The sequence below is a fragment of the Aphelocoma coerulescens genome, chromosome 2 (assembly GCF_041296385.1).
Source record: "Aphelocoma coerulescens isolate FSJ_1873_10779 chromosome 2, UR_Acoe_1.0, whole genome shotgun sequence".
Lineage (NCBI taxonomy): Eukaryota > Metazoa > Chordata > Aves > Passeriformes > Corvidae > Aphelocoma > Aphelocoma coerulescens.
Genome location: NC_091015.1, coordinates 73,623,828 through 73,645,675, shown reverse-complemented (window position 1 = coordinate 73,645,675; position 21,848 = coordinate 73,623,828). Strand labels below are relative to the sequence as shown.

General features: G+C 40.8%; 1 protein-coding gene across 4 annotated transcripts in view; it reads left to right on the top strand.

Annotated features, from left to right (window-relative positions):
- Positions 1–21,228, top strand: part of RNF144B (ring finger protein 144B) — a 96,768-nt gene extending 75,540 nt beyond the window's left edge. For all 4 annotated transcript variants that reach the window (XM_069008006.1, XM_069008004.1, XM_069008005.1 and 1 more), the window contains 5 exons: positions 6,567–6,627; positions 11,082–11,286; positions 12,435–12,579; positions 14,317–14,406; positions 14,606–21,228. In XM_069008006.1, the coding sequence (XP_068864107.1) occupies positions 6,567–6,627; positions 11,082–11,286; positions 12,435–12,579; positions 14,317–14,406; positions 14,606–14,746 (642 nt within the window). In that variant the 3' untranslated portion in view covers positions 14,747–21,228. The remainder of the gene's footprint in view (positions 1–6,566; positions 6,628–11,081; positions 11,287–12,434; positions 12,580–14,316; positions 14,407–14,605) is intronic.
- The last annotated feature ends 620 nt before the right edge of the window (positions 21,229–21,848 follow it).

Genomic DNA, 21,848 nt, shown 5'->3' with positions numbered 1-21,848 from the left:
TACAAAGATACAGAGAGGGTGTAGCAATGTCCTTCCACCCATTGCACCAGATTGGAGGCATCTAGCCTTTATTGAAAATGTATTTTTAAATGAAAATTAACAAATGACAGGAAGAATTCTGCTCTGTTCAACCAGGGTTCTGATGCTATAGGAATTAAGAGAGATATATTTCCCCTTAGTAAAGGACACTCCAGGGGCATGTATTAATGGACCACTGGCCTAATCCTTGGGTGTTTTTTGGGCTGACAGCAGAGTGACTAAACAGCCCAAATGTGCATTGATGTCCCTTGGATGACTGAATGTTCTGACACTCCCTTTTGGCAATGTGCTTGAAACACAAGCCTTCTGCTTGAATAGAAAACAAATCCCCAACCTGGTTAAAATTACTGCTTATGTATTTTACCAAATACCTGTTTCTTTAAGGAAGAAAACCACCCAGAAAAAAACAGGAATGACTGAAAGAATAGATTGACTCCATTAACAATCTGAAAGAATAGTATGTAAGCTCCAGATTTATGTATGAACATTCTCTATTCCTTTTTTTCCCTCTATAAAGAAAAGCTTTTCTTTGTGAAAATGTGGCTTTTAAAAGCTATTTCTTAAAAATCCAGAACCTTATCAGATGATAGAGAATGTGTTTAACTATGGCTATTGTTTGGTGTGGAAATACTGTTTAGAGTTACAGTTTATTCCTTACACACTCTCATACTCCTGATGTAAAAGTATGAGGCTTCTCACCTCTGGAGGGTCTGCAGCTTTTGTCTCTGGCTTCTGGCAGGACAAGGTTCCTCACCAGGACAGTGCTATGAGGAATGACATGTTGCCTGTACTGTGGGGAAAAACAAAAATAAAAGGTCCTTTTTTTTCTCCTCTGTGATAGCATCAGTGTTTTGAAAAGGTGTATTTTTCATGTCATGTTCATTTCAGACTATTCTGTGACTGCTGTTCATCAGGTACTGTTACAGTTTGGAGAAAAAATAGCAGTTCAATCTCTTTGTCATGGACATGGTGCTAAATTGGTTCCTATACTTTGGGCTAAATGCATCTCATTATGTTAGCTAGAACAGTTGTTTTGTTTGCTTTTTTAAGTGCCTTTTGCCATAGCCTGCACAAGGGAGATAAAGGTGAATTTAGGCATAATTTGAAGCGAAGGAAAGCCTTTTCATTGACTTCAGTGCATTTTGGATTGAGCTTTCTTCAATAAGAAAACTGAAGAATTAATAATAAAGCTTATAAGCATTTATAACACAGTATAGCTATCAACACAGTATAGCTATGAAAGTTCCTCTTCTTCTCCCTCTCAAGGTCCTTATTCAAGGTGTGTAACATTTCTTCAATGCTTTCCAGTGACCTGTTTTGCTTCATTAAGACAAATCAGAATGAAGTCCTGTTTATCTTCCCAGTAAAGTTCTGAAGGGTTTGTCTAGTTTGGTACTAAATAACTAGAGCTTTTTCAAAGGTCTTGCCTTGCTTCTGATTCATGTGCTTCTTCTGTTTCTTTTGGGGGATGGAGGGAGGCAAAAACTCTGGTTAACAATTTAAACACAGAATAGAATTTCTTCTTGTATGTCTCATGAAGAAATGAGCAAGTGTGAATAGCAGGAATGTGTTTCTCTAAAACAGTTGAATATTTCATCAGTACTTGGGGAGTAAACTGCTTATTCACAGGAGATGTTGGGAATTAAGGCTTAACTTTTTGGGTCCCTCTGGACCTCGGAAAAAAATGTTTCAGATTTTTAAAGTGCATAAAGTGAAAAGTTATTTGAACTAGAAAATTGTACTTTCCAGTACTTTGAAAATATGTTTTCTGAAACCCCTCTGGCTTGGATTGCTTTTTCCTTCAACAAAATCTAGTTGAAACTGGTATATTTCCCAGCAGTTTTTTTTGTTTTGACAAATAGTACATTCAAACAGAAGGAACTGTTCCACTGAAGTGCTTGAAATCAAGTGCAATCCGAGGTCGTATCTTGACCTATTAAATCTAGATAGCAGCTGCTTGTAGTATAGCTGTCTTTTAGCAGAAATAAATGAGGGGTGGTGGTGGTCAGGCAATGGTTTTGGCTACAGACTCTCTTTCAAATAGCTGGTTACACAAAACAAGGAAAGTTTAAAAGCAGTCTTGTTAAACAAAATGTTTGCCCTTTCAAGCTCTAATGGTACAATAAACAAAGATTATTTGGATTTCTTCCTGGAAGCAGAAGGTAGAAGAAACATCTTATATTAATGCAGTTCTCTTTAAACATGCAGACTTCTTCTGTCTAGAATATTCCTGTCTCTCTTGGGAACTTGCTCCATTGATTTAATTGGACCAGTTAATATCCCTAATCTAAATAAGGGGTAATTTATCATGGTTTGAAATGGTTTTGCTTGGTGCAAATCCAGTCACCAGTGTAAGTTATGAATCAAGGTAAATCTCCACTGTATACAGGGATTTTTAATGCAATGCTCACTTAGATAATATCTAGGGCATTGTGCTTTGCTGTTTGTGATTCCTGTATTGTTCTAAGGTTTGTAACATTGATGCAGTGATCCATGTATACATAATCTGATTTGGATTAAAACTGTGCAAGAGTCATTTAAAGGAGGTACTGATTTGGGCTCTTAAGTTTGTAAAGAATTATGCCTTTGCATGCAGTGCAGATCCTGCTCATTGTCCATCTGTCTGTGTAAATCCCTGATCTACACCAGTGCTAACCTGACAGAGGGTTGTCAGCACTTTGTAAAGCAATGCTGAAATAGGACAGTAACCCAGATCTTAAAATTCTTAATTGTGTTATATTCCATACATAGCCAAACACAAAATCCCACTGGGACTCGGTTTAAAATATCAGTTATATTTTTAATTTCAAAGTCAGTGTACATTTTGCTCGAGGAGATTGAAATGGTAAAATGAGAAGGAACGTGAGAAAACATTGCAGGCTGACCTATCTTTTTCAGGGTCAGAATAAAAATTTTTGTTCTTCTTACTTACTTGTTTTAAAATAAAACCTAGGGGAGCAAGTGAGAGAGCCTTAATTTTGTTTTTATTTGTCGTTAAATAAGAGAAGAGTTCTTTAATGGAGAACATGAATAATTTAGTATTTAATTATGACTCTAGTGAGCATGGTAGCTTGATGAAGAAAGTTGTGGGTGTAATTTCTCAAAATAAAGAGATTGAACTCCCATACCCCTTTCAAAAGCAAACCACAGCCCCTGTTGAAACCGTTTTACACTCCTTGCAAAACAAGACAGTGCCTCTGTGAGTGGGGCTTTGGCAGAGGTGGGCAATGCCACCCTTTCAAAACTGCTGTTGTTGCTGCCTGTGCAGGATCTACCCTTGCTGCCTGTCTGCTAGAAGCTCTTGTCCTGCTGAACTTCCCTCCCTTGGCATTATCAAGGTTTGATTCATATGGGTGTGAAAGGAAGTAAGATCTATTCAATTTGCTAGATTGCCTCCTTGCATCTCCCTTGAAAGCCTGAGAATAGGTGGAGTAGTGATTTTCCCTTTCCACTGTGGTAGCCAGTGTTTAAAAACAGGGGAGTTGTTCTTCCTTGGGTCCTGGTTACTGCACTGCCTGGAAAAGTTTGCCCCTGTGTATACTGAACTAAATTATTTTGAACCTTTTCAATTTCCTTTCTTTGCTCTTTTGTCTCATGTAGTAGCAGGGATCCTTGTTATTGTGACACATTTGATGACATGATCTTTTTGGATGCTTGGTAGGGGTCCGGGTGGAGCCCTTTGTGGTAGTAAGCCTTCAAAATTTTGCTTTTGTCCATGGATATTTTTACTTCAGGTGAATGCTGCTGTTCTTAGCAATAGCTCTTGTGTGTTCTTGTGCTCTATAGCAAGAGTATATTAACTGCAGATACTGCTTACAGGGTTTGGAAAATCAGAAAACTTATTTCAACTCCTAACAGTCTGATAAGTGTCAAAGCAAGATATTTTCTGGAGAGTTCTTGCCCGTATTTTTTTTATTAAAACCCCCAGTATTTAAAAAAAAAAAAAAAAAAAAAAAAAAAAAAATTCCCAAACCTGTCCTCTAGCATTTCTTCCTACACAGAATAATTTCATAGCCTAGAATAAGAAAAGCCTGCTTTCTGATATGCTCATGGTCTTTCTCTTCTGGCTCCTTGCCATCTGCTGGGTTGCTGAGTGAGTGGTTGTGCAGGAGAGGAGGTGTTTGGGATGGACAGACACCCAGGTGGGGCTCGAGAAGTTGTCTGGAAATGGACATTTAGACTGATGCCAAGCAGGAGGAGATAAACACCTAATCCCCTTATTGTGCTTATGACTGTCCTTCTCGATAAGGTGTAAATGAGATTAAAAGTTCACTGAGGAAAGGATTTGCTGGTTTTTATGGGGACCTGATATTCATGTTTCTTTTAATTAAGTTTGCATATACAGCTGTTACATGACACTGAATTCAGGCAGCAGGAATTTCTGCGTTGTTTTCCTCATGCCTAAAGGTACTAAATCTGTGAGAGGCTTTGGCTCAGCACCTCTCAGGTTGACCTGTGCGTGGGTGCTGCAGGACCTGGTCTTTCCAAGCCTGTGGGAGTCAGGCACAGGTGATGGGCTGCGTGCGTTCAATACCCAGAGCTGCAAGCAGGGAGGGGGAAGCTGAGCTGTGAAGAGGATACGTGGGGAAAAGAATGGAGCTAAGTGAAACCAGTGGGGAAAGCTGGCATGGTAAGCTCAAGTTTTCCCCAGGAGAATGGGAAGCTTTCAGCACTGCCTCTGCTTCCTATTGAAACCTGTGTTAAGATGCATAACTCCACTCCCACTGTAATCAAAAAGGCTGATTTTTAATACATGGGAAATTCTGGGCTCAATAGAACTGCTCTTGAAAAAACTGTCTGTTAAAAGCAAAAGCAAGTACAGAAGGACCCTGGCCAACTAAACAATTCACTCAAGTGGCTCTTACAGCATTGAGACTCACTGTTTTAATTTAGTTGTAATGAAGAAAAATTTAAAGTGGTTGCCAATGCTCACCCAGCTAGAGAAATGCAGACGACTCTTTTCATTTTCCAAACTATTTATATGTGAAGCTGCCCTGAGGAGGAGTGGGCAATACTGAAATGATGTGTCTTTTCTGAAACTGCTCTTTTTAGCCATTTGATTTAGTTATTTTTTGTTTTCCAAGAGTGTTTCAGCTGACTTCGGATGAACAGGTGAAGAGTTTTCCAGAAAAATCTGTCTTACAGTCATATTAATCTTAAATATTAATTAATTACAGTCATATGAATCTTTAAATTATTAAATCTTGACATAATTTGGATTCATTTTTGTATTACACTGGTTTAGGTTAAACAAATGATCCAAGCATCTGCTACAAAATGCAGTTTTGTGCAATCAAGTCCAATCGATTTGAGATATTAATAAAGCAATTTCATATTTTATAATACAAATTAATTTTCTTTTTTCCATCTGTGAAAGAAAATGTATTCACAGCATGATATTGAATATATATTGGATTTTTGACTTTGTATTTCTTCTCATGAATGCTATATCCCGCAGCCCAGGAGGACAGCAAGGGCCAGTGTCCACTTGACTGAGGGCAAATTTTGCCCTTTACAGTAATCTGAGGGACTGTGGTTGGATACTGGATATGGGATTTGAAAGCCTGTCACTTTGAAGCTGTCAGTTCTACACTGTCTCACAGTGCTTCAAATGATCAGGTCCCCGGTCTTATATTAGTCTAGTTTTATTTTCAGTGAAAGAGAAAAAGTATTTCCAGTGCTAGTACAATATTACAAACAGATCAGATAAAGAGAATGATCCCACATTCTGCATCTGACAAACATGTGACTCCTGAAATGCCTGTGAAGTTTCTTTTGAAACCCTCCGTACCCTGTGTGCAGGTTTCTTATTAGGTTTAAATAGGGCACTTCGTCTTCTTACATAGACTGTTAATTGGAGATTAGAGCATTTAGCCTTTTAGGCTGCTAGTTTAATTATGGTAATGTGTAAAATGTATCAGCAAAGCCTGTTTGTCTATGCCGACTAAATTTTTTAACTTCAGTTGGGTTCCCAATAGGCTACTCCGTGTCTAAGGCAAATTCCAACAGCGATGGCATTAGCTGTCTTGGCCCAAACCCCATGAAATGAATAAAAAATGGAAACCAGACTGGCTTTCAGTTCCTGAGAGCTAAGTGACCCCTGTCATTAATGCCAGGAGACACGAATGAAGAACCATTCATTTGAGCTATATTCTTGTGCACAAACAGCATGCTGCAGTCTCCAGGGCTGGCAACATGTCACCCTTTGTTACACTAAACCAACATGAAATAAAATTGACAAGCCTGAAGTAAATACAGAATCCACAGAGAAGGTTTTCCTGTGCATGGTAAGAAAGACATGGGCTGAACTACTGGACTGTGTGGCTGAAATAGAGGAGGTCAAGAACTGCTTTTAAGTTTTGGAGAAGTAGTCAGGGTATGGAGGAACATGGTGCTGATAGCAAGCGGGAACAAAAAGGTGAATTTGAGAGCCAGCTCAGGAAAGCAGGTGTGTTGAACACAGTGCTTATTACTTTTTAAAGTTTGTGTTTATAATACTTATTTTGTGTATTTGTTTCTCATTTCAGATTGCCTGTTTGGTTCCTGTTGACCAGTTTCAGTTATACAAGAGGTTGAAGTTTGAACGAGGTGCGATCCTTTTTGTTCCTATTACCTTCTCTTTTGTCAGTGGAGGCAGCACTGTTATATACTGCAAAGACAGAGCCTGTTGAGTGAGTTAAGGAAGAGACAGAGGAGATGCCTTTGCTTTGAAATAGTTTTAAGAGCAGTCACTAGGTCTGACTGTGCTCCACAGACAAATTCAAAATTCTTTCAGTATTGAGGAATCGAAAAAGCAGCATCTTTCTGAATTATCAGACTTTTACTCAAGCTTGTGGGCAACAGTCTCCAATTGCGTGCCTGGGGCTTCACTGTTCTTCCAATAGCACGTTTTTCTTCCCGAGGATTAGTAGGTCCCCTCATTCCTGAGTAAGGCCTATTTTGTGAACAAGTTTGAAAGTGAAGGTCTCACTGAGGCCAAGCTTTCCTATGCCCAGAGATCACCCTTCTGCATCAGGAGATGGTTCCTTGCCAAGGCTGAAGAAGAAACTTGCTAGTCAGAAGGATGAGATCCCATTCCTGGTTTTAAAGACTGTCAGCAGCTTGAAAGTCTCAGCTGGAAGGTGCGGTGTTTTTCAAAGGCCTCAGTGCATGGTACCATGCGGAGTGGTGTGTCTGAGACACTGCCCTGACTCTGCCTGTTTTCAAACTCTCCTTGGGAGATTGTATTTATGTTCTTCCTCTGCCTGCTTAGATGCAGTGGACTGGGAATGCATAAGACAATGCAGAGGTCTATAAAAGTTAGGCAAAGCAATGCACTTGAAAATTTGATCAGATAGAAGAATATATAGGTTTTTACAGAATCTCATCTGACATGAGTCCTTGTGAATGACCATAAAGTACAAAAACTGCCAAATACTCAAATATACCCCAAAGTTTATGGGCAAGTGCAGATCGTAGCTGTGATTTTTAGGCACTTGGTCAAAAAAGAAAGGAAAAAAATCCCAAACCTTGCTTTCATTTTTTATTTCTCTCTCCTGTTTTACCACCTTCTTGTTTATTCCTTAATTCCTTAGGAAGTCTCTCCAGTTCATGAACTAATCAGTGGCTTGTCTACAGTCCTAGACAATGGAAATCAGAGCTTGTTAAATCACCATATTAAAGAGTTAAGAGACTTTCTTGCAGTACATCTGTTTTATGTAAAACCTTTTTTAACTGAAGATTCTGAAACTACTGGTTTCCTGGTATCTCCTACTCTGTAACTAGCCAAAGCTGAACTCATGATCTTTTGTCAAACTCACTGTTACGTCTTTTTTTTTTACTGCCTCCCATGCAGAGAAGCCTGAAACTTGTCTCTTTTTTAAATCCTCCTTTACTTTTCTTTCTTGCCTAAGTCGGACAAATCCTGTTCCACCTCTGCTATCTTTCTTCATTATGATTCTAAGATCTGTCCTTGCTCCTTTATGATGAGTAAAACTGATGTCCAAGCAGCAGACGTAGACATAGCCCTTTTGCCTTGCCTTTCAGCCCCAGCAATAAATCCAGCTTATTGATGTCTGGGAACGATTCCTGCTAGCTAAAGCTCTGACCCAGACACCCAGCACTAATGCTAGCCCTAGCCAAGACCTTTTGCCTATCCTGGATTTAGTCCTGTCCCCAAGGCTGATCTTTCTGCACTCATCAGTGGGACTTGGCTTATTAGCTTCTGCTGGCATGAAGCTCTGTTCTCAGACCTGAGCCTTACCTGCAAAGCCTGCCTGCCCTGGTCTGGCAGTCTTTTTCTGAAACTAGCAATAAACCTTGCTGATGGCATCTGCTGGGGATGAATTCTGACCCAGAATCTACCCAGAGACTCCTTACTGATTTTCAAGTGATTGGTAGAGCCCTCCCAGACATTTTCCGTTGTGAGATAAATTTTGAGCAAAATTTTGAAAACCCCAATAAGGACTTACACATCCAAAAGCTATTTCCCCCATACCCCATCTGTGCTACCCCATCTGTGTGTTAGCTATGTTAATAGAATATATTTCTTCTGAATTTCATTGTTTTCTTTTTTTAATGGACCAATAACATTGTGTGAAAAAGTAGTGAGAAGTAATTAGCATAGAATTGTGTATCTATAGACAATCAGTAAATCTAATAAGGAATGCACTGAAAATATGCTGTTCTCTTGTTTGTGGGTTTTGTGTTCTTAGAATGCAAATAAAAAACAAGCTTTCTTGCATATCTGTAACTTCTCTGCATCCAGTCAGGGCCAAGCCACAGAGCTTTTGTGAAGCATATTTTAGTAGAAGAAACAGGTATTGCTTTATGTCTATTTAGGATGGGGTTGAGGTAGTCAACAGAAGTAAAGAAACAGAGAAATGGTAAATAGGTAGGACACATGCATTCTGTTTGTTTCTGTGACAATTGCTCAGTAGGCCAAGTGGTAGATGAAAAGAATCTCCATTTTATGCCTGACTCGAAAGTAGTCCACTTTAAAAGGAGATGTTGCTAATACTCTGCAAAAAAGAATCATGAACTCATCCTTTCAGTGAGTACCTCTCCTGAGCTGGAAATTATTTTCTTCAGGGTGCTGCATTTCCCCTGTCTGCCACCCACATCTCACCTGCTTGCTCACATGTTTTATGAAAACTGGCCAGATCCCTGCCCAAAACTGGCACTGTTTGGGAAAGCTTTTCTCCTAAGAGTAGAGGGAGTTGTGGCTGAACTGGCTGCAGGGAAGCAGGGGAAAGGCTTGGGAGAGAAATGGCCCTAACGAAGAGACGGAGCAACTTGCCAGAGCAGGATGATAGCCTTTTTCCCTTTTTTGGCTGTGCCTTTTTAGTTTTTTCTGGTTTTGCTTGTACTCCATGGTAAACCAAACAGTATGAGACAGCGTGGATTGCAAAACACCATCTGTAGGTTCTTTGTAAAATGGAGGAAGTGGGAGAGGAGGGAGTTTCATCTCATGCATTACATCTTGCTGTAACAAACTGTTAAAAAACAGGTTTACAACCCAACTCTCCTCCTCCCAATGATGTCAAAACCAGACACCGCGTCTTTCTCCCAAAAACAGGATAGGGGAATTTAGGTTTCCAAAGCTGCGTTTTCAACAGAAAACATACAGAACCTATTGTGTGAAGGACTAAATGCAATAGCAAGTACTAGGCCATGGCCTTACCCAGTTCAGAGTTTCTATTAAGAGACACCAATGGAACCTAGAAAAATAAAGATTTCTCAGTCAGGACACTACTTTTTAAAAGTATGAAAATGTGAAAAGTTACTTGCTTGGCCATGTGTCTCTTCTCCCCACAAATGAAGCTGAGAACTAATTTGTTTTGGCTTTCATTCCATTGAAAGCAAAATGTTTGTTTGTTTTGGGAGGCAGAGAAAGCATGTGCAAGAGAGTAAGAGGAAAGAATGCAACTAGATTTATGAAGTGGCTGAAGGTAGATGATACAGGTGTTTTGCTGTCACTGCTTAAATTATAGGTGACAACCTTTGCATGGGTATAGAAATTCTCCACATCTGTTGGAGTGCTCTGACGCAGAAATTACCTGAAGTCAGAGCACCATGTACCTGTGTGTCCTGCAGGCAGCAGAGAAGATGAACATCCGCATGTGGTTTCAGCAAAATTTGCCAGAGAACGTATATATGAGGCCCTTGTGCACCTTTTTGTTTCAAGTGGGACAACTTATTTTATCTGCTTGTGATGGCTTTTGCCATCTGACAGTCAGGATTTCCACTGGCTTCTGAGACATCCCCTCCATCTATTTATTTTCAGTGGTGGTACCAGAGAGCTCCCAGGGAGGGAGGAGGGGCAGGTAGCTCCTGCAGGCATGACAGCCCTTTTCTGGGGAAGCTCTGCAGGGTGTGAGTGTTCGGCTGCATCTCATGGAATTGAGTAGCAAATGAACAACAGTGAATGTGTCCCAGCTGGGTTTTTGTTGCAAGTCCAAATTCCTTGAAGAAAGATTGGGAAGTGAGAGAGAGGATCAACATTTATCATTCTCTGCCATGTGATGATGACCGTAACTCAGTGTCTCCACCCTGAATGTTGATTTCTGTAATAATCTGATACCAGACAAATAGTAGTGATATGATACAGTGAATATTAACTGGAGTTTATAGATAGAGGAGAGTAAATAAGGCATGGAAAGTAGCTTGACATTAATTTAATTGCAGTCTTTCTGCTGTTTATATGGAAGTTACTGCATGGCTTGCACACGTGAAGGACATGGAGTGACCTAGTGTTACAAAAGACATGTGCTTCTCAGCAAGCAGCAGTTAGGTTCATATTTTGAACTTCCCTATGAAAAGGCAAGGAACATGTTCTGTGTAGTGTATTTCTATTGTTGCAATGCTTTCAGTGCAACTGCTGAGCAGAGCACAAATGCAGACCTGCCTAAAGAAGAGAAGGCCCAAATGCCCTTCGGCATGGGTGCAGAGCTCTTTGGCTCCCACACCCTTGTGCAGAATTGGATGTTGTATACCTAGACACGTCACTGGAACAAGCAGGGGGCTGTATAAAGAGTTTTATTTCTCTCTCTGTTGCATTTCAGAAGTCCACTTGGACCCCCAGCGAACATGGTGCCCCACAGCCGACTGCCAAACAGTGTGCCGCATCTCACCAAGTGAGTCGGGAGCACCGGTGCCAGTGGAGTGCCCTGCCTGCCACCTGACCTTCTGCTCCTCTTGCAAGGAGGCATGGCACCCGCAGCACCTGTGCCAGGAAAACCAAACTACTCCAGTACCAACCGAGCAGGGGTAAGATGGGAATCCATGGAGGCCATGCAGTCTTTCAGTTCTTTTCATCACAGGGCCTCGCATCAGGTTCATGGAATGACATCCTTCTAGGTCCACAGCTTCAGCTCTGAGACTGTCTGTCTCTCCTGGTGTTTCCTAAATACAGTTTCAGTCTAAATACTACTTTAAATGATAAATTTTATTTTTTAATACATACTATTGTTTGTGTATTTGTCAAGCTTGGGTTGCAACTGACACTTCTGAAAGATGAAGCCCTCCAGGATTTTAAATCTGCCTAAAGGCTTTGTTCACATGCTAGACTTATGACCTGTGCCCATACGAAAAATCCAATATACCAATATTGCAGGATCCAAATTTTGCCTATACTGTGATTAAGAAATCGTCCCTGCTTAATATTTATACAATCTCTGCATAGACAGACCGTAACTCCTACACAGAGTGTAAATTTCACTTGATGTGAGTAGCCTGATTTATGGTCATTTTCCTTAAGTGCAAAACAACCTACAGATCAGGTTGTAAGAGTCATTTATCTACAGAAAGAAAGCCCTTTTGTGTTTAAATTGTCATGTCTTTGGCTATCCATCTTTGTTTTCAGAATCAGGTTATGTTGAGTCACGTGTTCTGAGTTTTCTATCATATTTTTTCAAGAAATGAAAGACAAAACCTAGAGCATTCTGCTTGCTAGAGACTTCATGGAACAGGAGTTGCCAAAAAGCTTTTGCCATGATTTTTCTTCTCTAGGTGTGATCTCTGACTTTGGTGGAGTTTAAGCCTATTTTATTCAGACAAGGACAATGTTACGAGTTGCATAATCCAGTCCTGTTAAGTGAATTGTGCAAGGTGTCTGTAACAAAGTCTTAAGTTTTAATGCTCTAGGTGATTAATTGTGGGTGTAGTGAGTGCTGGTTTTATGTAGCATAAAAGAACAAGGCAAGGGATTTTCACTTTTATGTGATATTAGTAGTCTTACACCTAGTAGTGGGTATGCTTCATTGTATTGTACCGAATATAAGAAGCTTCACACACTGAGTGCATTAGGACAACAACATGAGATTCTCTGGAAAATAAGCACAATATACATTAGGCAGTGGACCTGAATACCAACAGTTATGTTCACATCTCACTTTAATGTTTCCTTACTTTTCTAGATTCCTTATTGGAGCAGCGACAGAGGCACCAATTAAGCAGTGCCCAGTTTGTCGGATCTATATTGAGCGAAACGAGGGCTGTGCTCAGATGATGTGCAAGAACTGCAAGCACACGTTTTGCTGGTACTGTCTACAGAACTTGGATGTAAGTATTGCAGAAAAAACACCAAGATAAAGAGCAACAGGGTTAGGGTTAGTCTGAGGCTCTGTGCAAGCTCTTTGTTAATTCATTGTTGTCCTAGCAAATTTCTTGGCTCAATTCAGCTTCTTACTCAGTTTCTTTCTCTTCTCTCACCCAGTGCTTTTATTTATATCAGTGTCGTTTTTATTTCTTCCATAAAGGGTTATAGCCATGTCTGTGGATCCATGTTTGTTCTTTGAGGGAAATGGGACTGACTTGTTGCTTTCTGGACGTTAGTTCCAGCAATACCTTGCTCTGATTTCCTCTTCTAGTAGCTAAAAACAGTTTGGTTGAGAGTGAGGGAAATAAATGCCTTCCCCCTGTTTCAACAGCAAAGGAAACAGACTATCCAAAAAATGGTATGGTACTGGGTGAAGGGGGTTGTTCCATGGTATGGTGCTTAAGGGCTCCCTCCTAGGGAGGAGGAGCTAGGTTTCCTTTACTGCCCCATCTCTAGTGCCATGTTTGCTGAAGAGAATGGTTATTAGGCTTGAGGATAAAAATGTTGGATCATGAACATGGACTGTAAAGTGCATGTTGCTAGTTATTTCTCAGAGGTTGCAAACCACTCTCAACTTGTGTGGACTTCAAGTATCCTAGCAGAAATAAGAGTCCTGGAAGTAATGCACTTGTGTATATGGCAGCTTGCCCTTTTGGCACAGTCATCAGTAACAACCGTGGGAGTGTGAAAAGGACTTTTACCAGCACTTGAAATAAAATGTTTTGTCCTGCATGGCTTTTTTTGTCTTCTTTTTTGTACTCCACAGCCAGCAAACAATGAGACTTCCTCATTCTTCATCCTTCTTTTACTCAGCATGCTAAACAGGTTTCCCTTAGTGTTCTGTCCCCTTTCTGTGTGGGTGAACGTGCTTTTTCAACACGAGTCTTAGGGCTTGCCTCAGAGTACATGCAGTACACAGTGATTGCTTAACACTGTGCTGAACTAGAAGAGTGTCAGATTCTTGCAGACTCTGCAGACATGCCCTTTTGAGCTTTTGTCAGTTCAAAGGGAGAAAGAGAGAAAGAAACTCTTTAGTTGTGCGATTCAAATGTAGTTTTTCTAAATGTATGGGGTTACAGGAGCTCCAGGCGTAGGTGAAGGTAATACCTGCAAAGCTAGAGAGTAGGGCTCAAAAATGAAAGGGGAAGCAGCATCAGGTTACAGCACAGTGGTTAAGGGAGGGTAATGCAGGGCATGAGTCACCTTCTGAAGAAAAAAAATGAGTAATTTAATAAGTATTAATGATAAAAGAGAAATGAAACAGGATTTTTGTACTTTTTATATTTTCCTATTAAGTCTTAGAAGAAGATTTCTGTGAAGTGTAGGTAGCAGGAGGACAGAAGGTAGAATATCTCAGGAAGATGATCCCTCACATTGCTAGTTTTCAGAAATGCCTGTTGTTTTCAGTCTCCTTTATCATCACCAAATTATAAGCCAGGTGCTTGTGCAATAGGTGAAACTCATGTGCTTGTGCTATTTAAAAGTGGGGGAAGAAAGATGCTGTATGATAGCTCAGGTGCCAAACATATGCCAAACATAGAGAAGTTTCTCTAGGTAATTATTTAGAAGACAGGTGAACTTGTCTGCTGGCAGCTGGCAATTTCGAAGCAGTGCCAGGAAGGTTGTGTTTCCACTCCGGTCTTGAACCTCTCCCTGCAGTTCTGTAACCTGCTCTTACAGCTTCTCCTTTTGTTTTTCAGAATGATATCTTCTTACGGCATTACGACAGAGGCCCTTGCAGAAACAAGCTGGGCCACTCGCGGGCTTCAGTGATGTGGAACAGAACACAGGTGTGTTCCAAGCCAGCTGGGCAGAGCTCTCATACATGCATGAAGCAAAGAGATTTTACCCTTCAGAGGAGGACCAGAATGATTATTTTCATGTTTTCATCTTTTCTTTTTTGTGACCTATGCTATGTTTTTGCATGCACATGTGTGTTTTATTTTTCATGCTGTCTAAATACATATTTTTCTCCCCCGTGTCTTTCAGGTTGTGGGGATCCTCGTTGGACTAGGTATCATAGCACTGGTGACCTCTCCCTTGCTGCTTGTGGCATCTCCATGCATCATCTGTTGCATTTGCAAATCTTGCCGGAGCAAAAAGAAAAAACACAGCCCACCAACAACCTAAAACTCTGTGTCTTTTTGAGTCTCCATCTGTACAGCATCTGTATGTGAGAAAGCACAATGGTTGTGTTTTGGTGCCGTACCTACCAAATAATGCTCCCTTTTATTTGCCAATCCTTGAGATAAGTGCCTATTCTTTACAGGCTACTCTATCACTAACAAGTCCTAGCGGGGGAAAAGTCTAGATTATTGTGCAGTACATATGGTGTAGGTTTTTGCTTCCTGAAGAGGAAAACAGGACGCCATTCAGTAGTTCATACCATAAATATGATCTCCCATTCAAGACTAATAGAACATTCCCATTTTCCATCAGCTGCACATGACTTGATCCTGCTGCGTTACTCTGCCTTTGCAGATCCAGTCATTACTGTCATGCTTGCTGTTGGTTCTTGACGACACTCAGATTTCTCACAAAGTTTTGGGTCTTTTATAAAAGAGGGAGAAGCCTGATTAGGTTCTTCTGTCTGCTAGCTTGTGTCCCGTTAAAGGTAACAAACCATTAAGAAAATATGTTTGGTAGTTTCCTGTCAATTGACTGCCATGACATTTCTTTCAGCATTGAAATCCATTTGATTTTTACCATTGATCTCAACTACAGAAGTAAACAAATAACAAAACTGTTTCTAAGATAGGGCTCTCTTTTGAGATGCTGCACTACCTTGAGAAAGCTGCTTTTTCTTCACATCAAACATGACCTATGTACCAGGAAATATTAGGAATATGCATAATTCCCTACGATTGGGCATGCCTTTTGTCAGTACCATGGGTGTAGCAAACTCACAGTGAAGGTAATACTGTAAGAAAGACTGTGATACCATTCCCATTTGTGCAGAGTGTTGGGATCTTGGCTGTGTGTGTACAGAGTGGCAGCATGGGCACGGATATACCAAGTACATATGGGAAATGTGTTTTCTAGGCAGTCAGTATATTTTTTCAGCAGTTTACGTTGAAAGTGGGGTGGCAGCAAGAACCCTGTTAAAAAGTTATTGAAACCAGGCCAAGACAAGCTCTCCTTTAAAACCTTATGGACCTGCTGAAGTGAATACTTGAGAAATGCTGTGTAAATGTGAGTTCCATCCATTGGTGGGTATTTCTTTTGTCCTGCTCAAGGTTAACAAACTCTGTTACTGATATTTTTTAGTTACTCTAAATCTGGAAGGCTGTCATTTAATAAGTGCTTCATTTTAATTTGGTGCCTCACCACCAAACCGATTCAGACCCTGGTATCAATTACACCTGAAGAGGTGGAGTTACTCCAGGCTCACTCAGGAGTGGCTGAGATCAGACTCTTCTCCCTGGAGTTTATTTCCTTAATGGATGGTGCTCCTCACAACCGGGGCCGGTAGCGCTTTTGTTCTGGACTCCAGTCTGTGCATTTTATATCTGTGGGAACAGATACGAGTTTGCACTATAGAATTGGTTGTAATTCCAAACCCCTTTCCATAAGGGCTGTGAAGTTTGAAGGAGATGCTCAGCCCAAGCGTGGTGTCGGGCTCGCGCTCCGCCCGGCTGCCCCTCTCTGAGCACACAGCGCAGGTCACCCAGAGTGCTGCGAGGAGCGTCTGTGTGTGGTGTTTGGCCGAGCCTCAGGAACCTTGCCTTCTTGGCAGCTGTAAATGTGACCTTTTTTCTGTTTAACTTTGCTCTCTGGTTACTGTAACAGAAGTGGTTGGTGTTCTTCTTTTGAGAAAGTGTAGTCTGTTGAGCAGACTAGCAAGGACAGAGGCCTTAAATGATACTGTCTGTTTTACTTTTTAATTGATTTCTTTTCTAAATACTGTCTGACTTTGCTACCAGTCGTGGCTGGAGGGCAGGCAGTGCTCTTCAGTGCAAAAGGCTATATTTATTCTTCATCCTCAGCTTTGAAGGGAAGCAGAAAGGTAGTCAGTACATTCTAAATACAGAGTGCAATGCAGGCAACTGCCATTTATAATAAATAAAGAATGTTTTCTGTATATGTTTTCTTGAAGAGCACTAATGGTAGTGCTTTGGGGTACTTGTGACAGATTAAAGTGTCCAGCCCTTGGCTTTGCACTATTTTTCTACCTATGTTTTTATGGCACTACTGTCATTTCCATTTTATTTATGAACTTGAAGTTGCAAGTCTTACTTTAACGAAGCATAAAGGACAAAGATGTAGGAACTGTACAGTCTCTTTAACCATAACCAGCATTGCAATGCACCAATATCTTTTGCGTGTTAAAATTTGAGAGTTTTTCATGTTTTGTGATCTTACCCATGACTGATGCATCCTTTGCTAGTCTGGTTTCTTTCCTTGTCCTCTTCCCTCTTTCTGCTGGTCTGTTTTAGCTAAAATGCCTATTGGAATGAAGGTGTCTGATTTTTTTTTTTATTAATACTGTTGTGTTAATGAAACTCCCAGGTTCTTCCCTCTGTTAAAGAAACGCAGCTGAAGGCAGCTCTCTTGCATCAGTTTAGATGCCTGGTGGGGGTACCAAAACTGGTATAAATTACTCATGCAGGAGTTAACACAGCCTGGCAGTCTCAGCCCTAGTCCAGGCATCTAAAAAGTCTGGATGTGGATTGGTAGCCCAGACTTTAGCTGGAGTCTTTACACAAAAACTGGATAAGGAGAGCATGAGCTACAGGCACCCCTTCGTTTGGCTGGGTAGGTGCAACAAATGGACCAAGAAGGAAGCCCTAGACACTTTAGAGCTTAAAATTAAGGCTTTACAACAATGATTTTCTTTAAAAGGCTGTGTCCAGTGCCCCATGTATCCTGGCTTTTCATTGCATGGGAATAGTTGAGCATGTGCATTAAGTAGACCCTGACCTGGCCGAGTCGAGCAGTAGCTGTGCAGAGTGCTGGGAGCAGTAAAGCCCCATTGCTTTGTTTTCCAGAATGCAGCTATTTTGCACCAACTGGCTATGCTCACAGAGTTTCCAAAGAAACATTTTAGCAGGAATCTTTTTACAGTGTTGGCTTTTGCTTTTGTGTTGCCTTTTTTTTTTTTTTTTTTTAACTTTATAAGAAACATTAAAGTCACTTTATAAAAGATTTATTGCAAGCATGACAAATAATACTAGTAGTAATTAGGGAGAAAGAAAAAAGCCAGGACTGACTACATGGGACTCTTCTTAATCAATATATCTGTAGATCCACCCTCCTGAACTCCATCAGTGTGATGTTATTTGGTGCATGTTACTACCAGGCTTCACTGCTCTTCCCATCTCTGTTCTTGCCCCTGTGGCAGGTGGCTGGCATGAGGGCAGCAGCCAGGGGCGAGCTCAGGGCTGTGGCAGTGCAGGTACCACACAGGAGCACATTGCCCACCCTGGACTCATCACCAGTTTGTTCTTGGGCCTTTTAACCACTGAGAGACACCTTGGGGGTTTTAGGCCTTTAATGTTACATTGAGAGCATTCACAGATGTCTCTCTTGGAGAACAGAAGTGGGAAGTACTTCATTCCTTCTGAACCAGGAGCATTCAGGCCTTATGAAAATTGGGCTCTACGTGTTTAAAGGTCAGTTCCTCAACCTAAGAGAGCAGTGCTAGAAATCTGGATTTGTACTGCATCTGGCCACAAATCTCCATGGCCACATATCACATCATTTCCCATCAAGTCACTGGGTCTCTGTTAAATACAGCTGAAGATCCCATTCAGCATTCCATGTCCTTGTGTTAAAATGAGGATGATGACACCTCTTCCCAAATCCATCTCTTAATAAAAAGAAGATATTTGTCATGCTACAGCATTAAATGCATCTCTGCAGTATTCACTCCAGAACTATGGTAGGTATTCGGTCCTGCCCTCCAGTAAGTGATGGTTTATTTTTGGTGCATGGAGTTACTTACCCCAGAGCAGCATGAGGGATAACAGTAATGAATGTTTCTCCGTGCTTTAATGATGCTAAATGCTACGTCTTGTTGGCTGTCCAGTAACACAGCATGATGTCCCAAGATAAATTTAAAATGTGCACAAATTTTACTTGAATGAACTAAGAAAAACTGGATATTGCCTCCATATTTGCATGAATAAATAAATACAGGTGGGCAGAAACAACTGCATTTCCACAATGGGACAATAAAATCAACTTTAGGCTGCTCTGTTCTCTGGTACCACAATGGGTGGTTGTGCTGTAGTGCCTACTGCTTTAAAAATTTGAAATCTGTTTTGCACTGTAATCTTCTCCCAGTCATTCTTTCTCAAACTAATTCCTTTTATGATCATATTTTTCATCCTGTATTTCCGGCCAAAGATTCTTAGAGCAAAGTTAGTAGATTTCTTTGTATGAGGATAAAAATCTTGCAACCATTTTCTCCCAGGTTTTAATAAGAAATTTGATGCTGAGATACCTGACCAAAGATAGAAATTCCAGACTTGGCTTGTTTAGAAAAACCTATTGAGACTTCAGAAGTTCTCTTGTAAGATCTAAATAAGGACTGCTTTGTTAGAGCTCATAGGTAAGGGAGCCTTACAACTGAGCTTCACAGAAGAGATGCTTCTATTGCTAAGTAGACTTTGGACATGTGCTGGGAAAAAAATTTTAAAATCTACATCCTCTATACATATTTTTATTATATAAATCAAAAATACTTGCATAGATTCATAATTTAGGGATCCAAACTCTCTGCAGGCTTTTTAGGGTATACTTACACAGGAGGATAATCTTATAAATATGCTGAAGCAGTTGAACAGAGTGTGCTAGTTATAAAACAGTTGTCAGACATCTCTCACATGTGAGTGTGTGGGATGAGATAGTAATTTACATGGCTGGAAATAAAGATGTACCTTTTCTGAAACAGCAAGAGTTGGTTCTTCTGCAGTCTGCTGGAAGGTGAACTTACTGCTGAGGCTCTGGAGAACTTTGTTCTCATTTTCATTTGTCCTCTAGTTAGTAAAGTAATGAAGTGAGAGCTGAATCGTGTTGCTGAACAGGAAGTCCAAAGGTCTGTTTTGTGTCTTGACACTCAAGTTTCTCATAACCAATGTGGTTTTATAATTTATTATTATAATTTATACAATGCAAATATAATTTATAATTAGTAATTATAAAATATTAAGGATGAATTATCATTGCCTTTATCGTATGATAGATTTATTTTAATTGCATTCGTACTGGAAGGCTTTTCTGCTTCCTGTGGAGAAAGTCATAGTGTTCCTGGCAAGGTAAATTCCTATGATCTGGTGCAGTCCAGAGTAAATGTTGCTTACTAATTTGTAGTTATATCAGAGAGTTTTTTATGATCCCTCAAGTTAGTTCTTTGAATTGAGTAAATCTCTATTGTTAGGAAAGGCAATTTCCTAGCAAGGAATTTTATTGACCATCACAATCTGAGCTATAAAAGATGATACTGGTTGACAAGGTCTACCAGCTCTTTAGAGGACACAACCTAATTCTTCTCCCTTCTTCCCAAGAGACTTTCTCTTTTCTTGGATGAAAATTAAGGATGTCAGTAATTTGCTTGTGCCTTCTGGATGTCCAGACAGAAGCTGCAGCTTCTGCTGGCCACGTGCCGGGAGATCCCAGACAGGTTGAATGTGTGATGCTGCAGCACGTGTGCAGCGAATTGCTTAAATTTCAAGAAGGTGCCTGAGCTTTATGGCTTTCTGGGGCCCATGCAGTGGATGTGGTGCACAAGGGACTCATCCAGGTGAGGCTTCAAGTGCCACCATCTCTATGGCATGTGTCATGCTGGGCCTTCTCACCATGTGCAAGCGTATCCTGGAGTTTCATCAGGACCCTGTCTCAAGCTGGCCCTTTCCAAAGCTACCCACCCACCTCCAGAACTCCCCAGAATCCAGAGCAAATCTCTGTTCCTTTCATTTTCCAAGTCTCTTGCTATTGGCCTGGTCCAGTTTCACAGAAGCTTCAGTTCACATGAGCTGTTTGGAGCTCAGCTGGTCTAAGCATTCCCTAATGAGCAAGGCTTGGGAATGAAGAGAAGCAGAACTGTTCCGTACCATGCTGGCATTGGCATCCATAGGCACCAAAGGTCACCATGTGAGAGCTCTTTTAACTGCCCCAGCGTTGCTTATTTCTGAAAAAAGCCTGTGTTTTAAGTGTGTGTAGATGGAAGTGTCCAAGTCTGGCACTGGGTGTGTTTGTGTGTGCGGCGTGAGCCAGCAGTGGCCACGGACCCTTGTCCTGCCCCTCGCAGGTTTTACATTCTGTTTATCCATTTTTTGTTTTTTTTTTTCTTTTCCTCCAGGTAATACACTTTCTTCACCACTTTTCTCCTGGTGAAGGGCAAAAGGGTTTGATCTTTGTAAGATTTGTTAAAATATTTTTGTGTTTATAAGAAGAAAGCTGACATGCATTAAAAAATAAGTGCTTTTGTAAATTTTTTTTTTTGTGGTATGATTCAGCATTTAAATGTTTTACAGATGCAGTTTTTTGCACTCTCGCATATATTCATAAAATTATATTTATTTTCTGTCTTCAAGGTTTACTTTGGGGTTTTTTTCTTCTGATGTTACAAAATGCAATATGTGCAACATTAAAAAATCAGTGTAAAGACATTGTCTCGTTTTGTTGTAATCTTCAACTGCTTTTAAAAAGATAACATAGAAAATTTGTGGTAAGAATTTGAATACATCAGAGGTGCTTAATGGAAATTTTGAGGATAAAAGAAGGTAGAAGAGGTGGGATCAAGAGTCATGGCTCTTACTTACTTTCTCAAGAGTAAATGACATTAAAATCCTTTTAAAGAGTGTGGGGCAGGCTCTGGATTAGCCCTGGGAGCTGCTGCAGTGGTGTGCAGACAGCGTTGGTGCTTGCTCTCTGTAGATGGAGTGCAGCATTACTAAAGATCTACTCTCCTGCAAAGTCTGGTGGAGACTGTGGCTTGGGAGATACCAGGAGCACCTGGAGGAGCTGAAGCTACCCCAGGCGGTGGATGTGGGATGCGTGGCAGGCTGCACAAAGCAAAGTCTGCTCCTTCACAGCCCCCTTTTCTCTTTGCTTGCTCCCTCAGCCTTGCCTGTCCTTGCAGCAGAAAGGGGCCTCCTGCTCCGAGTTTCTGAGGGACTTGCTGGGAGGCTACATCCTGCTGTGCAATTTCAGACATCCGTGCTCCTTAATTTCCTTCCACACCCACATCCTGCAGTGCTTACAAGAGACAATCACAGCTGTGGTTTTG